Below are 21,013 nucleotides of genomic sequence, written 5' to 3'. Positions count from 1 at the left end.
CCGATTAAACCCGTCTCCTTCCTGTTATTCTCTCAGTGTTGGTGGATTAATCCTGGACAAGACTGTCACAATCCCCCACTTTGATGGTATGGCTGTCTTCACGCCTGTCATTAATGGTGAGTTTCATGCCTCATTGTCTTGTTCCACTTGCTAAAAATAACGTATAAACACCCACATTGCCCGTCATTAACAGGAGTGTTTCCAGCTCTCAGTTGTCTGCAGATCTCCTGGAATTAAAGATTAATTTCCTGCACACTCCTGGGAATAAATCGAATACTAAATGATGGTTCACTACACTTCTGAAGTCCTTCATTGTCTGTGAGTCATTTTGAGGTGTCCTGAGGACATGAAATACAAGTCATTTTAAGAAAGAAAGATTTGCATTTGTACAGCACCTGTCACATCCACAGGACGTTCCAAAGTGCTTTATAAAGTGTTGTCACTGTTGCAATGTAGGAAACACAGCCACCAAGTTGTGCACAGCAAGATCCCACAAACAGCAATGTGATAATGAGCAGATCATCTGCTTTAGCAAATGTTGCTTGAGGGATCAGTACTGGCCCAGGACACACTGGGGGGAAATGGCCCTGCTCTCCTTCCAGTAGTGGCCGTGGGATCTTACACATCCACCTGAGAGGGCAGAAGGGCCCTCGGTTTAACATCTGATCCTGGCCCCACTGACAGTCCCAGTGCAGTAGTGAGGGACTCCTGCACTATCACCCTGGATTATATTCGCAGGATTCTGGAGTGGGCCTGAACCCACAATGTCTGATTCAGCAGTGAGGGAAGACTGACTGACCATTGCACTGTTAGAAGAGGAGCAGGGGATTCTCGCCTGTTACCAATATTCACCCCTCAAATCAGTATCACTTCAAAAGAAAAACTATCTGGCTGTTTATCTCACTGCTGTCGTGGGATCTTGCTGTGTGTAAATTGGCTGCCATGCTTCCTATTAGAACAGTGACTACACTTCACAAGCAGTGCATTGGTTGTAAACTGCTTTAGGACATCCTGAGGATGTGAAAGGTGCTATATAAATGCACGTTCCTTCTTTCTGTCTCTATCTCACTGTCAGCCTCACCACCACAGAAATTCAGCAGATCAAAAAAAGTCATGAAATGAAATAAATTTGACAAAGTGTTCTGCACTAAAGTGAGATCCACCTGTTCCAAGGAGATTATTTTCAAGTAGAGATAAATGGACCGATTTTGAGGCTGTTTTGGGAATGTCAGTTTGAGCCAGGTCAGCTGTTCAGAGCTGGGAATTCACTTTATAATTAAACAGGCGATTGCTTTCCTCCTGCCCGAGGCAAGTGTGGGGAATGTGTCTCAACTCGTGAACCTTCCCCAGGTGATACTCCGAGCTCCGCTTCTGCTGTCCCCACCTGCACCTCCCCCCTCCCCCCCACCACCTCCCCCCTCCCCACAGGCCTCACCGAGATGGGGGAAGGGGGTATCCTCTGGTGTCACTCACCCTCCAGTACCTCCTCCAACTTGCCGTGCTTCCCACTCACACCGAGATGATGAGCGTGATGGAATATTTGTCTAGGAAGCAGGGGAAGGGATCAGTCCCAGACAGATCCTGAATCCCAATACCAACACACACTTTCTAGGGCTTGATTGGGGGTGAGGCCTCCTCTAACTCCTGGCGGACTGTTCCCAACTTTCCCTATCCCTGTAACCGCCTCCAGCCCCTCAACCCTCCCTATCCCTGTAATCTCCTCCAGCCCCTCAACCTTCCCTATCTCTATAACCTCCTCCAGCCCCTCAACCCTCCCTATCCCTGTAATCTCCTCCAGCCCCTCAACCCTCCCTATCTCTGTAACCTCCTCCAGCCCCTACAAACCTCCCTATCCCTGTAACCTCCTCTAGCCCCTCAACCCTCCCTATCTCTATAACCTCCTCCAGCCCCTACAACCCTCCCTATCCCTGTAACCTCCTCCAGCCCCTCAACCCTCCCTTTCTCTATAACCTCCTCCAGCCCCGACAACTCTCTCTATTTCTATAAGCTCCTCCAGCCCCTACAACCCTCCCTATCTCTGTAACCTCCTCCAGCCCTTACAATCCTCCCTATCTCTGTAACCTCCTCCAGCCCTACACCCCTCCCTATCATTGTAACCTCCTCCAGCCCCTACAACCCTCCCTATCTCTGTAACCTCCTCCAGCCCCTACACCACTACCTATCTATGTAACCTCCTCTAGCCCCTATACCCCTCCCTATCTCTACAACTGCCTCCAGCCCCTACACCCCTCCCTATCACTGTAACCGCCTCCAGCCCCTACAATCCTCCCTATCTCTGTAACCTCCTCCAGCCCCTTTACCCCTCCCTATCTCTGTAACCTCTTCTAGCCCCTACACCCCTCCCTATCACTATAACTCCCTCCAGCCCCTACAACCCTCCCTATCTCTGTAACCTCCTCTAGCCCCTACAACCGTCCCTATCTCTGTAGCCTCCTGCAGCCCCGACAACTCTCCCTATTTCTCTAACCTCCTCCAGCCCCTACACCTCTCCCTATCTCTGTAACCTCCTCCAGCCTCTACAACCCTCCGAGATCTCTGCGCTCCTCCAATCCCGGCCTCTTGCCCATCCCCCGATTCCCATCGCTCCACCATTGATGGCCGTGCCTTCAGCTGCCTGGGCCCTAAACTCTGGATTTCCCTCCCTAAACCTCTCCGTCTCTCTCTCCTCCTGTAAGACGCTCTTTAAAACCTGCCTCTTTGTCCGAGCTTTGGTCGCCTGCCTCTAATATCTTCTCATGTGGCTCAGTGTCAATATTTGTTTGTTAATACTCCTCTGAAGTGCCTTGGGATGTTTTGCTACATGTAAAGTGCTATAAAAATGCAAGTTGTTTTTGTACTCACACATGGGGAATTGCAAGCCACTCGAGCTTCTCTCTCACTTGAATCCTTCAGGTTTGTTACTATTTAGCAGTACGCTCCAACCAGTGAATGCTGGGTTTACCAGTTCCTTCGATAATGAGCTGGACCAACTCCCAATGAACTGAGCAATCCAGAGCAAAACCAGCCCAGGTTCAGTTGCTCCCCCCTCCATCCCCAGTCTGATTTAGATTTAACAGGTATTACGTAAGAACAGACGCGGGGGGCGGGTAGGGGGGACTAGAGCAAAGGGGGATGTCTGTCCTTGGGGGAGGTAGGAGAGGTTAAATGACAAAAAGGATGATGGTGCAAGGCAGAAGGGGATGAAAATGGGACAATTAAAGGAACAAAAGATGTTTCTGGAGGAGGTGTAAATGGCAACAGCAGAATCATAACTAACAGCTGCTGTCTGAAGAAACGGGAGCCGTGGTTATGATGTGAAATTACAGAAGTCAGGGAGAGGTAACATCGCAAATTGGCAAGGTCATAAAGGGTGAAAGTGCAACTTCAATGTTTACAGGACATGAAATAAATTGGGGATAAATTGAACTGTGCTGTGTTGGGAGGAGTGGGTTCAATGTGCCTGAAGAGCTTTGCTTGATCATTACTCTGTCTGAACTCCTTTGATACACCGGTGTTTCGGCCCTAGGTGTTGGTGGAAACCTTGTTGCGATTCAGGCTAGTCGTATCTCGACCTACCTTCACCTGTGGAGTGTTCCAGGTGTGTTACCCCGTTGGATGTGGGGGCACTGGCCCAACCCCTGCACCACCTTCATTCACTCAGGTAAGTGACACCCCATCAGTTTATCTAAACATGTCTCTGCAAGGAGTGGGAGAAATTCCAAAAAATAAACCGAGCACCAGGCACATTTCTAGAGGCATAGAACTGAAAAGCAGAGAAGTTGTGTTCAGGTTATGTAGCAGTTGGAATACTGTGAACAGTTCTGGTCTCTATACCATAAAAATTATTAGGGGCACTGGGAAAGGTACAAAGAATATTCACAAAGATGTTACCAGAACTGAGAGGTTATAACTATCAGGAATTATTGAACAGACTGGGTCTCATTTCTCTAGAAAAGAAAAGGCTGAGGGGGACCTGATAGAATCATAGAGTTATACAGCTCAGAAACAGGCCCTTCGGCCCATCGTGTCTGTGCCGGCCATCAAGCCCCTAACTATTCTAATCCTATTTTCCAGCACTTGGTCCGTAGCCTTGTATGCTATGGCATTTCAAGTGCTCATCTAAATACTTCTTAAATGTTGTGAGGGTTCCTGCCTCTACCACCCCTTCAGGCAGTGTGTTCCAGATTCCAACCACCCTCTGGGTGAAAAAATCTTTCCTCAAATCCCCTCTAAACCTCCTGCTCCTTACCTTAAATCTATGTCCCCTTGTTATTGACCCCTCCGCTAAGGGAAAAAGTTTCTTCCTATCTACCCTATCTATGCCCCTCATAATTTTGTATACCTCAATCAGGTCCCCCCTCAGCCTTCTCTACTCTAAAGAAAACACCCTAGCCTGTCCAATCTCTCTTCATAGCTGAAATGCTCCAGCCCAGGCAACATCCTGGCGAATCTCCTCTGCACCCTCTCCAGTGCAATCACATCCTTCCTATAGTGTGGTGCCCAGAACTGTACACAATACTCCAGCTGTGGCCTAACTAGCATTTTATACAACTCCATCATAACCTCCCTGCTCTTATATTCTATGCCTCGGCTAATAAAGGCGAATATCCCATATGCCTTCCAAACCATCTTATCTACCTGTGCTGCTGCTTTCAGTGATCAATGGACAAGTACACCAAGGTCCCTCTGACCCTCTGTACTTCCTAGGGTCCACCTATCCATTGTATATTCCCTTTCCTTGTTAGTCCTCCCAAAATGTATCACCTCACACTTCTCAGGATTAAATTCCATTTGCCACAGCTCCGCCCATCTTACCAGCCCATCTATATCGTCCTGTAATCTAAGGCTTTCCTCCTCACTATTTACGACATCACCAATTTTCGTGTCATCTGCGAACTTACTGATCATACCTCCTATATTCACGTCTAAATCATTAATGTACACTACAAACAGCAAGGGTCCCAGCACCAATCCCTGTGGTACACCACTGGTCACAGGCTTCCAATCGCAAAAACAGCCCTCGACCATCATCCTCTGCCTCCTGCCACTAAGCCAATTTTGGATCCAGTTTACCAAATTGCCCTGGATCCCATGGGCTCTTACCTTCTTAACCAATCTCCCATGCAGGATCTTATCAAAAGCCTTACTGAAGTCCATGTAGACTACATCAACTGCTTTACCCTCATCTACACATCTAGTCACCGCCTCGAAAAATTCAATCAAATTTGTCAGACACGATCTCCCCCTGACAAAGCCACGCTGACTATCCCTGATTATTCCCTGCCTCTCCAAGTGGAGATTAATCCTGTCCCTCAGAATTTTTTCCAATAGTTTCCCTACCACTGATGTTAGACTCACCGGCCTGTAATTACCTGGTTTATCCCTGCTACCCTTCTTAAATAATAGAGGACTTCAAAATTATGAAGGGGTTCGATAGGGTAGACATAGAGATGTTTCAACTTGTGGGGGAGACCAGAACAAGGGGTCATAAATTTAAGACAGTCACTAATAAATCCAATCGGGAATTCAGGAGAAACTTCCTAACCCAGAGAGTGGTGAGAATGTGGAACTCACTACCACAGGGAGTGGTTGAGGGTGAATAGTGTAGATGATCATCTTTGGTAATCCCTCGTGTTGAGGATGATTTTTCCTTGTGGATAGTTGGGTGGAAGTGAGATGTCAGTGTTGGCTGTGGGTTTGCAGGTGGCTGTTGATCCCTATCTTAGCCTTGCAGACTCTCCCACAGTGAGGACATCAGTTGTCGGCTGGTAGAGCTGATGGTGAATTGTTGACTCGAGCACCTGCTCTCTCTTTCCGTCTCTCTCGCCATTCTCTCTCAGTGGCTGCTCTTGTTCATTGGAAAGTCTTGACACCATTTCTGATGATGGGATCGCCATTTTGGTCACGATTGGACGCCTGCTTCCCATGTGTTGATGTTAATGGAGCAAACCTTCATAGAGGCTTTGAGATTGTCGTGGAAACGTTTCCTTTGGTGCCCCCGTGTGAACGGGCTCCCTGGCATAACTCTGAGTAGAGCGCCTGTTTGAGCAGTCTTGAGTTGCGCACTCTGACGACATGTCTCGTCCAGCTCAACTGATGTGAGATTACCATGGCCTCTATACTTGGCATGTCTGTGTCTTGGAGGACGCTCGTGTTTGTTTTTTTGTCCTCCCACTTGATTCACAAGATCCTTCCAAGACAGCGTTGATGATGTTGTTCTCAAGCCTTGATGTGACGTCTATAAGTTCTTCAAGCCTCAGCATGGGGAGAATCACTGCCCAATAAACTCTGAGTTTAGTGTCGGGTCTGATATCACGATAGTATTGATGCATTTAAGGGGAAGCTGGATAAAAACATGAGGCAGAAAGGAATAGAAGGATATGTTGATGGAGAAGATGAAGTAGGGGGTGGGAGGAGGGTCATGTGGAAAAGAAAGGGAAGAAGATTTGAATGCTGATAGGGGGAGATGAAGAGGAATGGGGAGTGAGGCAGAAACATTGGCCTTGGCTTGTTGAACCAAATGGTCTGACTCTGTGCTGTACATTTTGTGTAATTCTATGAATAAAATTCAGCCTGAGCTCCCACTCCGATTGGCCAACCCTGGTGAAAAACATACCCTGTGCATGGATGTGGAGTGAGGGCAGGGATGGAGCTTCCCTCCCCCTGACACTCACTGGCTAGGCGTGTGTAAGGACATGGAAGTCATGGCTGATTATTTGAGGGTTCCTGTGGAACCCGAGCACCTCAGGAAGGAGGGAGAGACACAGAGAAATCTGAAAGGAAGATACAAAGATGTGAAGAGTATTGTGTCCAATTCTGGACACCACACTTTAGGAAGGACGTGAAGGCTTTGGAGAGGTTACAGAAGGGATTTACTAGAATAGTTCCAGAGATGAGGGATTGAGATTACATGGATAGACTGGAGAAGCTGGGGTTGTTCTCCTTAGCGCAGAGAAGGCTAAGAGGAGATTTGATAGAAGTGTTGAAAATCATGAAGGGTTTAGATGAGTAAATAAAGAGAAACTGTTTCCAATGGCTAAAGGGTTGATAACCCAAGGGCACAAATTTAAGGTGACTGGCAAAAGAACCAGAGGTGACATGAGGATCTGGAAGGCACTGCCTGAAAGGGCGGTGGAAGCAAATTCAATTGTAACTTTTAAAAGGGAATTGGATAAATACTTGACGGGAAATATTTGCAGGGCTTTGGGGAGAGAGGAGGGGAGTGCAATTAATTGGATAGCTCTACCAGTGAGCCAGTACAGACATGATGGGCTGAATGGGCATCTTCTGTTGTTCCTGTGTAAGTTTCTGCATCAACCACTAACTCTGAGAATGCCTCACAACTCTCTGTGTTCCAAATCTCCAACATTTAATCTTGTCTCTACGGCCCCTCAGTCCCGACCCTCGACAGCTAGAAACAGTCTGCTTCGATACACCCTGTCCCATCGTTTCATGGGTATTCTATTGCCCTGGAAGATTCTCGATTCCAGGTGGAATAACATGAAAGGGAGCAGCATTCCCAGCCAGTGAAAACCACACAGGAACAGAGACAGACGCAAGCACCTTCAACCTGTGATTTCGTCATGGAAACGCTTCTGACTGAATCGCTTGGTGCTCATGCTGTCTGTCACCATGGCGACTCAATCTAATTACAGAAATTCTCCAGTGGAAAACTAACCCAAGAATATTAAAATCAGACAGGCTTACAGCACATTTGGCCAATCGTGTCTGAGCTGTCAATATGCAAGAGCAACCCCAAACTAATCCTCAACCGCTCCCTCCCATAGCCCTGTATCAATCCCCAAACTAATCCCACTGCCCCACTCCCTCCCATAGTCCTGTATCAATCCCCAAACTAATCCTCACCCGCTCCCTCCCATAGCCCAGTATCAATCCCCAAACTAATCCCACTGCCCCACTCCCTCCCATAGCCCAGTATCAATCCCCAAACTAATCCCACTGCCCCACTCCCTCCCATAGTCCTGTATCAATCCACAAACTAATCCCATTGCCCCACTCCCTCCCATTGTCCTGTATCAATCCCCAAACTAATCCCACTGCCCCACTCCCTCCCATAGTCCTGTTTCAATCCACAAACTAATCCCACTGCCCCACTCCCTCCCATTGTCCTGTATCAATCCCCAAACTAATCCCACTGCCCCACTCCCTCCCATAGTCCTGTATCAATCCACAAACTAATCCCATTGCCCCACTCCCTCCCATTGTCCTGTATCAATCCCCAAACTAATCCCACTGCCCCACTCCCTCCCATAGTCCTGTTTCAATCCACAAACTAATCCCACTGCCCCACTCCCTCCCATTGTCCTGTATCAATCCCCAAACTAATCCCACTGCCCCACTCCCTCCCATAGTCCTGTATCAATCCACAAACTAATCCCACTGCCCCACTCCCTCCCATTGTCCTGTATCAATCCCCAAACTAATCCCATTGCCCCACTCCCTCCCATAGTCCTGTATCAATCCACAAACTAATCCCACTGCCCCACTCCCTCCCATAGTCCAGTATCAATCCACAAACTAATCCCATTCCCCTACTCCCTCCCATAGTCCAGTATCAATCCACAAACTAATCCCACTGCCCCACTCCCTCCCATAGTCCAGTATCAATCCCCAAACTAATCCTCAACCGCTCCCTCCCATAGCCCAGTATCAATCCCCAAACTAATCCTCACCCGCTCCCTCCCATAGCCCAGTATCAATCCCCAAACTAATCCCACTGCCCCACTCCCTCCCATAGTCCTGTATCAATCCCCAAACTAATCCTCAACCGCTCCCTCCCATAGCCCTGTATCAATCCCCAAACTAATCCCACTGCCCCACTCCCTCCCATAGTCCTGTATCAATCCCCAAACTAATCCTCAACCGCTCCCTCCCATAGCCCAGTATCAATCCCCAAACTAATCCTCACCCGCTCCCTCCCATAGCCCAGTATCAATCCCCAAACTAATCCCACTGCCCCACTCCCTCCCATAGTCCTGTATCAATCCACAAACTAATCCCATTGCCCCACTCCCTCCCATAGCCCAGTATCAATCCACAAACTAATCCCATTGCCCCACTCCCTCCCATTGTCCTGTATCAATCCCCAAACTAATCCCACTGCCCCACTCCCTCCCATAGTCCTGTATCAATCCACAAACTAATCCCACTGCCCCACTCCCTCCCATTGTCCTGTATCAATCCCCAAACTAATCCCACTGCCCCACTCCCTCCCATAGTCCTGTATCAATCCACAAACTAATCCCACTGCCCCACTCCCTCCCATTGTCCTGTATCAATCCCCAAACTAATCCCATTGCCCCACTCCCTCCCATAGTCCTGTATCAATCCACAAACTAATCCCACTGCCCCACTCCCTCCCATAGTCCAGTATCAATCCACAAACTAATCCCATTCCCCTACTCCCTCCCATAGTCCTGTATCAATCCCCAAACTAATCCTCACCCGCTCCCTCCCATAGCCCAGTATCAATCCCCAAACTAATCCCACTGCCCCACTCCCTCCCATAGTCCTGTATCAATCCACAAACTAATCCCATTGCCCCACTCCCTCCCATTGTCCTGTATCAATCCACAAACTAATCCCATTGCCCCACTCCCTCCCATTGTCCTGTATCAATCCACAAACGAATCCCACTGCCCCACTCCCTCCCATAGTCCTGTATCAATCCACAAACTAATCCCATTGCCCCACTCCCTCCCATAGTCCTGTATCAATCCACAAACTAATCCCATTGCCCCACTCCCTCCCATAGTCCTGTATCAATCCACAAACTAATCCCATTGCCCCACTCCCTCCCATAGTCCTGTATCAATCCACAAACGAATCCCACTGCCCCACTCCCTCCCATAGTCCTGTATCAATCCACAAACTAATCCCATTGCCCCACTCCCTCCCATAGTCCTGTATCAATCCACAAACGAATCCCACTGCCCCACTCCCTCCCATAGTCCTGTATCAATCCACAAACGAATCCCACTGCCCCACTCCCTCCCATAGCCCAGTATCAATCCACAAACTAATCCCATTGCCCCACTCCCTCCCATAGTCCTGTATCAATCCACAAACTAATCCTCACCCGCTCCCTCCCATAGTCCTGTATCAATCCACAAACTAATCCCATTGCCCCGCTCCCTCCCATAGTCCTGTATCAATCCACAAACTAATCCCACTGCCCCACTCCCTCCCATAGTCCTGTATCAATCCACAAACTAATCCCACTGCCCCACTCCCTCCCATAGTCCTGTATCAATCCCCAAACTAATCCTCACCCGCTCCCTCCCATAGTCCTGTATCAATCCACAAACTAATCCCATTGCCCCACTCCCTCCCATAGTCCTGTATCAATCCACAAACTAATCCCACTGCCCCACTCCCTCCCATAGTCCTGTATCAATCCACAAACTAATCCCACTGCCCCACTCCCTCCCATAGTCCTGTATCAATCCCCAAACGAATCCTCACCCGCTCCCTCCCATAGCCCAGTATCAATCCCCAAACTAATCCCACTGCCCCACTCCCTCCCATAGTCCTGTATCAATCCACAAACTAATCCCACTGCCCCACTCCCTCCCATAGTCCTGTATCAATCCACAAACTAATCCCACTGCCCCACTCCCTCCCATAGTCCTGTATCAATCCACAAACTAATCCACACCTGCTCCATCCCATAGCCCAGTATCAATCCCCAAACTAATCCCACTGCCCCACTCCCTCCCATAGTCCTGTATCAATCCCCAAACTAATCCTCACCCGCTCCCTCCCATAGCCCAGTATCAATCCCCAAACTAATCCCACTGCCCCACTCCCTCCCATAGTCCTGTATCAATCCACAAACTAATCCCACTGCCCCACTCCCTCCCATAGTCCTGTATCAATCCACAAACTAATCCCATTGCCCCACTCCCTCCCATAGCCCAGTATCAATCCACAAACTAATCCCACTGCCCCACTCCCTCCCATAGTCCTGTATCAATCCACAAACTAATCCCACTGGCCCACTCCCTCCCATAGTCCTGTATCAATCCACAAACTAATCCCATTGCCCCACTCCCTCCCATAGCCCAGTATCAATCCACAAACTAATCCCACTGGCCCACTCCCTCCCATAGTCCTGTATCAATCCACAAACTAATCCCATTCCCCTACTCCCTCCCATAGCCCAGTATCAATCCACAAACTAATCCCTCTGCCCCACTCCCTCCCATAGTCCTGTATCAATCCACAAACTAATCCCATTGCCCCACTCCCTCCCATAGCCCAGTATCAATCCACAAACTAATCCCACTGCCCCACTCCCTCCCATAGTCCTGTATCAATCCACAAACTAATCCCACTGGCCCACTCCCTCCCATAGTCCTGTATCAATCCACAAACTAATCCCATTGCCCCACTCCCTCCCATAGCCCAGTATCAATCCACAAACTAATCCCATTGCCCCACTCCCTCCCATTGTCCTGTATCAATCCACAAACGAATCCCACTGCCCCACTCCCTCCCATAGTCCTATATCAATCCACAAACTAATCCCATTGCCCCACTCCCTCCCATTGTCCTGTATCAATCCACAAACTAATCCCATTCCCCTACTCCCTCCCATAGCCCAGTATCAATCCCCAAACTAATCCCTCTGCCCCACTCCCTCCCATAGCCCAGTATCAATCCCCAAACTAATCCCACTGCCCCACTCCCTCCCATAGTCCTGTATCAATCCACAAACTAATCCCATTCCCCTACTCCCTCCCATAGCCCAGTATCAATCCACAAACTAATCCCATTCCCCTACTCCCTCCCATAGCTCAGTATCAATCCCCAAACTAATCCCATTCCCCTACTCCCTCCCATAGCTCAGTATCAATCCCCAAACTAATCCCATTCCCCTACTCCCTCCCATAGCCCAGTATCAATCCCCAAACTAATCCTCACCTGCTCCCTCCCATAGCCCAGTATCAATCCACAAACTAATCTCACTGCCCCACTCCCTCCCATAGCCCAGTATCAATCCCCAAAGTAATCCCATTCCCCTACTCCCTCCCATAGCCCAGTATCAATCCCCAAACTAATCCCATTGCCCCACCCCCTCCCATAGCCCAGTATCAATCCACAAACTTATCCCATTGCCCCACTCCCTCCCATAGCCCAGTATCAATCCCCAAACTAATCCCATTGCCGCACACCCTCCCATAGCCCAGTATCAATCCCCAAACTAATCCCATTGCCCCACCCCCTCCCATAGCCCAGTATCAATCCACAAACTAATCCCATTGCCCCACTCCCTCCCATAGCCCAGTATCAATCCCCAAACTAATCCCATTGCCCCACTCCCTCCCATAGCCCAGTATCAATCCACAAACTAATCCCATTGCCGCACACCCTCCCATAGCCCAGTATCAATCCCCAAACTAATCCCATTGCCCCACTCCCTCCCATAGCCCAGTATCAATCCACAAACTAATCCCATTGCCCCACTCCCTCCCATAGCCCAGTATCAATCCCCAAACTAATCCCATTCCCCTACTCCCTCCCATAGCCCAGTATCAATCCCCAAACTAATCCCATTGCCCCACTCCCTCCCATAGCCCAGTATCAATCCACAAACTAATCCCATTGCCCCACTCCCTCCCATAGCCCAGTATCAATCCCCAAACTAATCCCATTCCCCTACTCCCTCCCATAGCCCAGTATCAATCCCCAAACTAATCCCATTGCCCCACTCCCTCCCATAGCCCAGTATCAATCCCCAAACTAATCCTATTGCCCCACTCCCTCCCATAGCCCAGTATCAATCCCCAAACTAATCCCATTCCCCTACTCCCTCCCATAGCCCAGTATCAATCCCCAAACTAATCCCACTGCCCCACTCCCTCCCATAGCCCAGTATCAATCCCCAAACTAATCCCATTGCCCCACTCCCTCCCATAGCCCTGTATCAATCCCCAAACTAATCCTCACCCGCTCCCTCCCATAGCCCAGTATCAATCCCCAAACTAATCCTCACCCGCTCTCTCCCATAGCCCAGTATCAATCCCCAAACTAATCCTCACCCGCTCTCTCCCATAGCCAGTATCAATTCCCAAACTAATCCTCACCCGCTCTCTCCCATAGCCCAGTATCAATCCCCAAACTAATCCTCACCCGCTCCCTCCCATAGCCCAGTATCAATTCCCAAACTAATCCTCACCCGCTCTCTCCCATAGCCCAGTATCAATCCCCAAACTAATCCTCACCCTCTCTCTCCCATAGCCCAGTATCAATCCCCAAACTAATCCTCACCTGCTCTCTCCCAAAGCCCAGTATCAATCCCCAAACTAATCCTCACCCGCTCTCTCCCATAGCCCAGTATCAATCCCCAAACTAATCCTCACCCGCTCCCTCCCATAGCCCAGTATCAATCCCCAAACTAATCCCACTGCTCTTTGTCAAATTTTGTTTGATAACATTCCTGTGAAATGTTTTGGGAGGTTTTATTGTGCTAAAGGTGCGAAACAAATACAGGTTGTTGTTGTTGTGTTAGCCAAGACTTGTTGAAGAAAGAGACAGACTCACTGTCCTGAATTGCAGCTCAGGGTTCAGAGGGGGAGGGAATTCACAAAGACTCATTTCTTTTCCTCCTTAGATGTGAATTCAACATCAGCTCGTGTCTTGATTCTGCTGGTGATCCCCGGTCACCTGCTCTTCCTCTACACCATCCGGCTCATCCAGGGGAGCAGTACCGACCCCCCAACTATCATCTTCACCATCCTCTACCTCACTGCCGCCCTGCTACAGGTAAGGAAACTGAGACACTGCCACATCTTGCCGTAGCTCATTGGAAGCAATCCCTCACCTCAGAGTCAGAATGTCCTGGGTTCAAGTCCCACTCGAAAGACTTGAGCATGTGATCGAGACTGAAACTCCCAGTGCAGTACTGAGGGAGCGCTGCAGTGTCAGAGGGTCAGTACTGAGAGAGTGCTGCAGTGTCAGAGGGTCAGTACTGAGAGAGTGCCGCACTGTCAGAGGCTCAGCAGTGAGGGAGTGCTTCAGTGTCAGAGGGTCAGCAGTGAGGGAGTGTTGCACTGTCGGAGGGTCAGTACTGAGGGAGTGCTGCAGTGTCGGAGGGTCAGTACTGAGGGAGTTCTGCAGTGTCGGAGGGTCAGCAGTGAGGGAGTGCCGCACTGTTGGAGGGTCAGTACTGAGGGAGCGCTGCACTATCAGAGGGTCAGCAGTGAGGGAGTGTTGCACTGTCGGAGGGTCAGTACTGAGGGAGTGCTGCACTGTCGGAGGGTCAGTACTGAGGGAGTTCTGCAGTGTCGGAGGGTCAGTACTGAGGGAGTGCCGCTCTGTCGAGGGTCAGTACTGAGGGAGTGCTTCAGTGTCGGAGGGTCAGTACTGAGGGAGTGCTGCATTGTCGGAGGGTCAGTACTGAGGGAGTTCTGCAGTGTCGGAGGATCAGTACTGAGGGAGTGCCGCTCTGTCGAGGGTCAGTACTGAGGGAGTGCTTCAGTGTCGGAGGGTCAGTACTGAGGGAGTGCTGCATTGTCGGTGGGTCAGTACTGAGGGAGTGCTGCAGTGTCGGAGGGTCAGTACTGAGGGAGATCTGCAGTGTCGGAGGGTCACTACTGAGGGAGTGCCGCTCTGTCGACGGTCAGTACTGAGGGAGTGCTTCAGTGTCGGAGGGTCAGTACTGAGGGAGTGCTGCATTGTCGGAGGGTCAGTACTGAGGGAGTGCTGCAGTGTCGGAGGGTCAGTACTGAGGGAGTTTTGCAGTGTCGGAGGGTCAGTACTGAAGGAGTGCCGCTCTGTCGAGGGTCAGTACTGAGGGAGCTTCAGTGTCGGAGGGTCAGTACTGAGGGAGTTTTGCAGTGTCGGAGGGTCAGTACTGAAGGAGTGCCGCTCTGTCGAGGGTCAGTACTGAGGGAGTGCTTCAGTGTCGGAGGGTCAGTACTGAGGGAGTGCTGCATTGTCGGAGGCTCAGTACTGAGGGAGTGCTGCATTGTCGGAGGCTCAGTACTGAGGGAGTTCTGCAGTGTCAGAGGGTCAGCAGTGAGGGAGCGCTGCACTGTTGGAGGGTCAGTACTGAGGGAGTGCTTCAGTGTCGGAGGGTCAGTACTGAAGGAGTGCCGCTCTGTCGAGGGTCAGTACTGAAGGAGTGCCGCTCTGTCGAGGGTCAGTACTGAGGGAGTGCTTCAGTGTCGGAGGGTCAGTACTGAGGGAGTGCTGCATTGTCGGAGGCTCAGTACTGAGGGAGTTCTGCAGTGTCAGAGGGTCAGCAGTGAGGGAGCGCTGCGCTGTTGGAGGGTCAGTACTGAGGGAGTGCTGCACTATCGGAAGGTCAGTACTGAGGGAGTTCTGCAGTGTCGGAGGATCAGTACTGAGGGAGTGCCGCTCTGTCGAGGGTCAGTACTGAGGGAGTGCTTCAGTGTCGGAGGGTCAGTACTGAGGGAGTGCTGCATTGTCGGTGGGTCAGTACTGAGGGAGTGCCGCTCTGTCGAGGGTCAGTACTGAGGGAGTGCTTCAGTGTCGGAGGCTCAGTACTGAGGGAGTTCTGCAGTGTCAGAGGGTCAACAGTGAGGGAGTGTTGCAGTGTCGAAGGGTCAGTACTGAGGGAGTGCTGCACTATCGGAAGGTCAGTACTGAGGGAGTGCTGCAGTGTCGGAGGGTCAGTACTGAGGGAGTGCTGCATTGTCGGAGGGTCAGTACTGAGGGAGTGCTGCAGTGTCAGAGGGTCAGTACTGAGGGAGTTCTGCAGTGTTGGAGGGTCAGTACTGAGGGAGTGCTGCATTGTCGGAGGGTCAGTACTGAGGGAGTGCTGCATTGTCGGAGTTGCTGTACTGAGGAAGTGCTGCACTGCTGGAAGGTCAGTACTGAGGGAGTTCTGCAGTGTCGGAGGGTCAGTACTGAGGGAGTGCTGCAGTGTCGGAGGGTCAGCAGTGAGGGAGTGCCGCACTGTCAGAGGATCAGTACTGAAGGAGTGCTGCAGTGTCGGAGGGTCAGTACTGAGGGAGAGCTGCACTGTCGGAGGGTCAGTACTGAGGGAGTGCTGCACTGTCGGAGGGTCAGTACTAAGGGAGTGCCGCACTGTCGGAGGGTCAGTACTGAGGAAGTGCTGCACTGTCGGAGGGTCAGTACTGAGGCAGCGCTGCACTGTCGGAGGGTCAGTACTGAGGGAGTGCCGCACTGTCGGAGGGTCAGCAGTGAGGGAGTGCTGCACTGTCGGAGTTGCTGTACTGAGGGAGTGCTGCACTGTTGGAGATGCTGTACTGAGGGAGTGCTGCACTGTTGGAGATGCTGTCTGTTGGAAGTGTGGCTGTCGGATGAGATGTTAAGCCGAGGCCCTGTCTGCCTCTCAGTTTCAGTTTAGATTGTTTCATTCAGGCCTGTGTAGTGGGTTTCAAACCACGTGCTTCTGGCACAGAGGCAAGTGTGAGAGGCAGGAGCGATCAGAGCTGCAGGAAGGAGGGTGCTGGGAGTGTGAGCTCGGACATGGATTGACCATTGCCTCTTGTGCCAAGGACAGGTCTGCTTCTTGCTGTACGCCGCTGACGTCATCGTCCGTCTGACATGGCAAATGGGACTGGACCCTGACAACTTCTCCATCCCATACCTCACTGCGCTGGGGGACCTGCTGGGCACCGGGCTCCTGGCTCTCTGCTTTCAGGCCATGTCATGGATCAAGAACGGGATTTGAATCTGGACAAACCAAAGAGACCCTGAAAATGACGGGAGAAAGTGACGTTTGCCATCGCACCTCTGAGACTGTGCAGTGAGGTCCGAATATAATGTGTCAGTAAACCCAGGAGATGTCTTCACCACGCGCAGTGTCGATTCAGATTTGTACTGTGCAGGGTCGCTGAGTGAACCCTCCCAGGATTAGGCCCAAGGCAACCTAAAAACAGAATTTACAGAAACAAGCCATTCGGCCCATCAGCTCCATACTGGTGTTTATCATCCACATGAACCTCCTCCCACCCCTCTTCATCTCACTCCATCACTCCATCCTTCTATTCCTTTCCCCCTCATGTGTTTATCCAGCTCCCCATTAAATGTATCTACACTATTCACCTCAAACACTCCCTGTGGTAGCGAGTTCCACATTCTCCCCACTCTCTGGGGAAAGAAGTTTCTCCTGAATTTCCGATTGGATTTATTAGTGACTATCTTGTACTGATGGCCCCTCGTTCTGGTCTCTCTCACAAGTTGAAATGTCTTCTCTGTGTCAACCATATCAAATCCCTTCATAATCTTAAAGATCTCTATTAGGTCACTCATCTGCCGCCTCAGTCTTTCCTGATAGGTAGAGCAGCTCAGTTCTGATATTATCCTTGTCAGTCTTTTTGCACATCCTCCAGTGTCTCTCTATCTGTTTTGTATTGGTAGTTGGCATCCATCCATCTGCGAAAGATGATGGAAACACAGTAAACAATTCATTTAAGGTGAGGTGTACCTTCCTTTCTTTGCTGCATAGCCTGGGCATAGTTTTAGGAGGTGCAGACTTGCCGAGCATCTGCACCCACTTCTCAACCTCGTAGGCTTTTGTATTATGGAGACTAGAACTGTGCACAGTACTTCAAGTGTGGTCTAACCAAGTCGAACACAACTTCTTTGCTTTTCAGCTCTGTCCCTCCAGAAATAACACCCAGTGTTTTGTTTTTTTAAGCAGCCTGTTTACCTGCAATGCTACTTCTAGTGACTTGTGTATCTGTTCCCCTCGTTCCCTGTGTTCCTCTATAATATTCAGATTCTTAATAGCCAGGGAGAATGTGGCCTCCTTGCTCCTACCACAGCAACACGACCTATCCAGATTGAAATCCACTTGCCATTGACACACCCATTGATGCTGAATCCAAGCAAAATGCAGTACTGGTTATTCACCTCACAGTCTCACACTCCGACGCCCCCCCCCCCCCCCCCCGAGGGTCCGTGGAACTGTACCCCAGTGAGTGTCAGTGCATGTGGAACTGTACCCCAGTGAGAGTCAGTGCGTGTGGAACTGTACCCCAGTGAGAGTCAGTGCGTGTGGAACTGTACCCGAGTGAGTGTCAGTGCATGTGGAACTGTATCCCAGTGAGTGTCAGTGCATGTGGAACTGTACCCCAGTGAGAGTCAGTGCGTGTGGAACTGTACCCCAGTGAGTGTCAGTGCGTGTGGAACTGTACCCCAGTGAGAGTCAGTGTGTGGAACTGTACCCAGTGAGAGTCAGTGCGTGTGGAACTGCACCCCAGTGAGTGTCAGTGCGTGTGGAACTGCATCCCAGTGAGTGTCAGTGCGTGTGGAACTGTACGCCAGTGAGAGTCAGTGCGTGTGGAACTGTACCCCAGTGAGTGTCAGTGCGTGTGGAACTGTACCCCAGTGAGCGTCAGTGCGTGTGGAACTGTACCCCAGTGAGAGTCAGTGCGTGTGGAACTGTACCCCAGTGAGAGTCAGTGTGTGGAACTGTACCCAGTGAGAGTCAGTGCGTGTGGAACTGTATCCGAGTGAGTGTCAGTGCATGTGGAACTGTACCCCAGTGAGAGTCAGTGCGTGTGGAACTGTACCCCAGTGAGAGTCAGTGCGTGTGGAGCTGTACCCCAGTGAGAGTCAGTGCGTGTGGAACTGTACCCCAGTGAGTGTCAGTGCGTGTGGAACTGTACCCGAGTGAGTGTCAGTGCGTGTGGAACTGTACCCCAGTGAGTGTCAGTGCGTGTGGAACTGTACCCCAGTGAGAGTCAGTGCGTGTGGAACTGTACCTGAGAGTGTCAGTGCGTCTGGAACTGTACCCGAGTGAGTGTCAGTGCGTGTGGAACTGTACCCCAGTGAGTGTCAGTGCGTGTGGAACTGTACCCCAGTGAGTGTCAGTGCGTGTGGAACTGTACCCCAGTGAGTTTCAGTGCGTGTGGAACTGTACCCCAGTGAAAGGCAGTGCGTGTGGAACTTTACCCCAGTGAGTGTGGAACTGTACCCCAGTGAGTTTCAGTGCCTGTGGAACTGTACCCCAGTGAGAGTCAGTGCGTGTGGAACTGTACCCCAGTGAGAGTCAGTGCGTGTGGAACTGTACCCCAGTGAGTGTCAGTGCGTGTGGAACTGTACCCCAGTGAGAGTCAGTGCGTGTGGAACTGTACCCCAGTGAGTGTGGAACTGTACCCCAGTGAGTGTCAGTGCGTGTGGAACTGTACCCCAGTGAGAGTCAGTGCGTGTGGAACTGTACCCCAGTGAGAGTCAGTGCGTGTGGAACTGAACCCCAGTGAGTGTCAGTGTGTGTGGAACTGTACCGCAGTGAGAGTCAGTGCGTGTGGAACTGTACCCCAGTGAGTGTCAGTGCGTGTGGAACTGTACCCCAGTGAGAGTCAGTGCGTGTGGAACTGTACCCCAGTGCGTGTGGAACTGTACCCCAGTGAGTGTGGAACTGTACCCCAGTGAGTGTCAGTGCGTGTGGAACTGTACCCCAGTGAGATTCAGTGCGTGTGGAACTGAACCCCAGTGAGTGTCAGTGCGTGTGGAACTGTACCCCAGTGAGAGTCAGTGCGTGTGGAACTGAACCCCAGTGAGAGTCAGTGCGTGTGGAACTGTACCCCAGTGAGAGTCAGTGCGTGTGGAACTGAACCCCAGTGAGTGTCAGTGCGTGTGGAACTGTACCCCAGTGAGAGTCAGTGTGTGGAACTGTACCCAGTGAGAGTCAGTGCGTGTGGAACTGCACCCCAGTGAGTGTCAGTGCGTGTGGAACTGTACCCCAGTGAGAGTCAGTGCGTGTGGAACTGTACCCCAGTGAGTGTCAGTGCGTGTGGAACTGTACCCCAGTGAGAGTCAGTGCGTGTGGAACTGAACCCCAGTGAGAGTCAGTGCGTGTGGAACTGTACCCCAGTGAGAGTCAGTGCGTGTGGAACTGTACCCCAGTGAGAGTCAGTGCGTGTGGAACTGTACCCCAGTGAGAGTCAGTGCGTGTGGAACTGTACCCCAGTGAGAGTCAGTGCGTGTGGAACTGTACCCCAGTGAGAGTCACTGTGTGTATTGTATTCCTTTAGAACAGATTGTCATTGAAGTATAGGGAGTATTCTTTTACTAAAAAAGATAAAAAAATTAATTAGAGCCTTATGTTATGATAAAATTGGGTGTTTGCTGAGTGTCATGTTAACTTGTATGTTCACATGTTCCCAAGTGGCAGAAACTCTCAACTCCTGCCATGAATCACAGTTTGAGTCACATCTCTGAACAGTAACTGGACTAACTGAAAGAGAGAGTGCAGGGCTGGTGTGAAGACTGATGGATGTGATACACAGTTGGATACAATAATTCATGTGTGTTTTAATTTCGAATGTAATAAAATTTTTTGCTGTATTTTCATATTTCTGTTGCTGGATCCTGAACAGACTTTCACGTTTCAGACTGAAAGCACCTTGTGAGGGAGATGAACAAAATCGCAGTGTTCCCCCAGCTGGGACGTGACCGAGGAGGGTGTGCCAGGGTCACTCACTGACTGATGGCCACTGCCAGGGTAAATCACTTGGGGGCTGAGGTACTTTGAGAGCTACAGGGGCAGATGGTACATCACCCTGTCAGGGTCATCACCTTCAGGACAGGAGTGGGAGAACAACTACAATTTGTTTTCTCTCATTTCTTCCGAATCTGTTTGCTACCATAGAAAATATCAATAAATCTTACAGGATCTGTAGGTTTGCCGTTTGTAAATTGCTATCTGAAAGGGCCAGCTCAGACTGGGTGCATTACTGAAATTTGGTCGGTAATTAAAGGGGCATGATTAATGAAGGTGAAACGATCTGACAGACAGTGACCCTTTAAACATGAACGTGGCTCCTAAATGTTTTTGTGAATTAATTATAGCTATAGTTAATTGTCTTAACAACCCAACCTACTGTCCTTATGTGCTCTGGCCTCCATGTGACTCCAGTCTCCACCCTGTTGGTGGTTGTGCCAATGCCCAGTTGTAGAGGTGTATCAAAACCATCAGTTGTTAAAAGCAATCAGTACTTAACCCCCCCACACCCCCAACCACCTCGTCAAGCCAACAACTCATCCCCCA

At 50.5% G+C, this 21,013-nt stretch overlaps 1 protein-coding gene across 3 annotated transcripts in view; it reads left to right on the top strand.

Moving 5' to 3' along the window:
• LOC137380283 (solute carrier family 41 member 3-like) overlaps positions 1–20,310 on the top strand; it is a 72,912-nt gene extending 52,602 nt beyond the window's left edge. For all 3 annotated transcript variants that reach the window (XM_068052175.1, XM_068052174.1, XM_068052176.1), the window contains 4 exons: positions 37–116; positions 3,527–3,661; positions 13,637–13,788; positions 16,517–20,310. In XM_068052175.1, the coding sequence (XP_067908276.1) occupies positions 37–116; positions 3,527–3,661; positions 13,637–13,788; positions 16,517–16,687 (538 nt within the window). In that variant the 3' untranslated portion in view covers positions 16,688–20,310. The remainder of the gene's footprint in view (positions 1–36; positions 117–3,526; positions 3,662–13,636; positions 13,789–16,516) is intronic.
• Positions 20,311–21,013: the final 703 nt, after the last annotated feature.

Source organism: Heterodontus francisci, chromosome 19 (assembly GCF_036365525.1).
Source record: "Heterodontus francisci isolate sHetFra1 chromosome 19, sHetFra1.hap1, whole genome shotgun sequence".
Classification (NCBI taxonomy): Eukaryota; Metazoa; Chordata; class Chondrichthyes; order Heterodontiformes; family Heterodontidae; genus Heterodontus; species Heterodontus francisci.
This window is presented reverse-complemented; position numbering and strand designations above follow the sequence as displayed.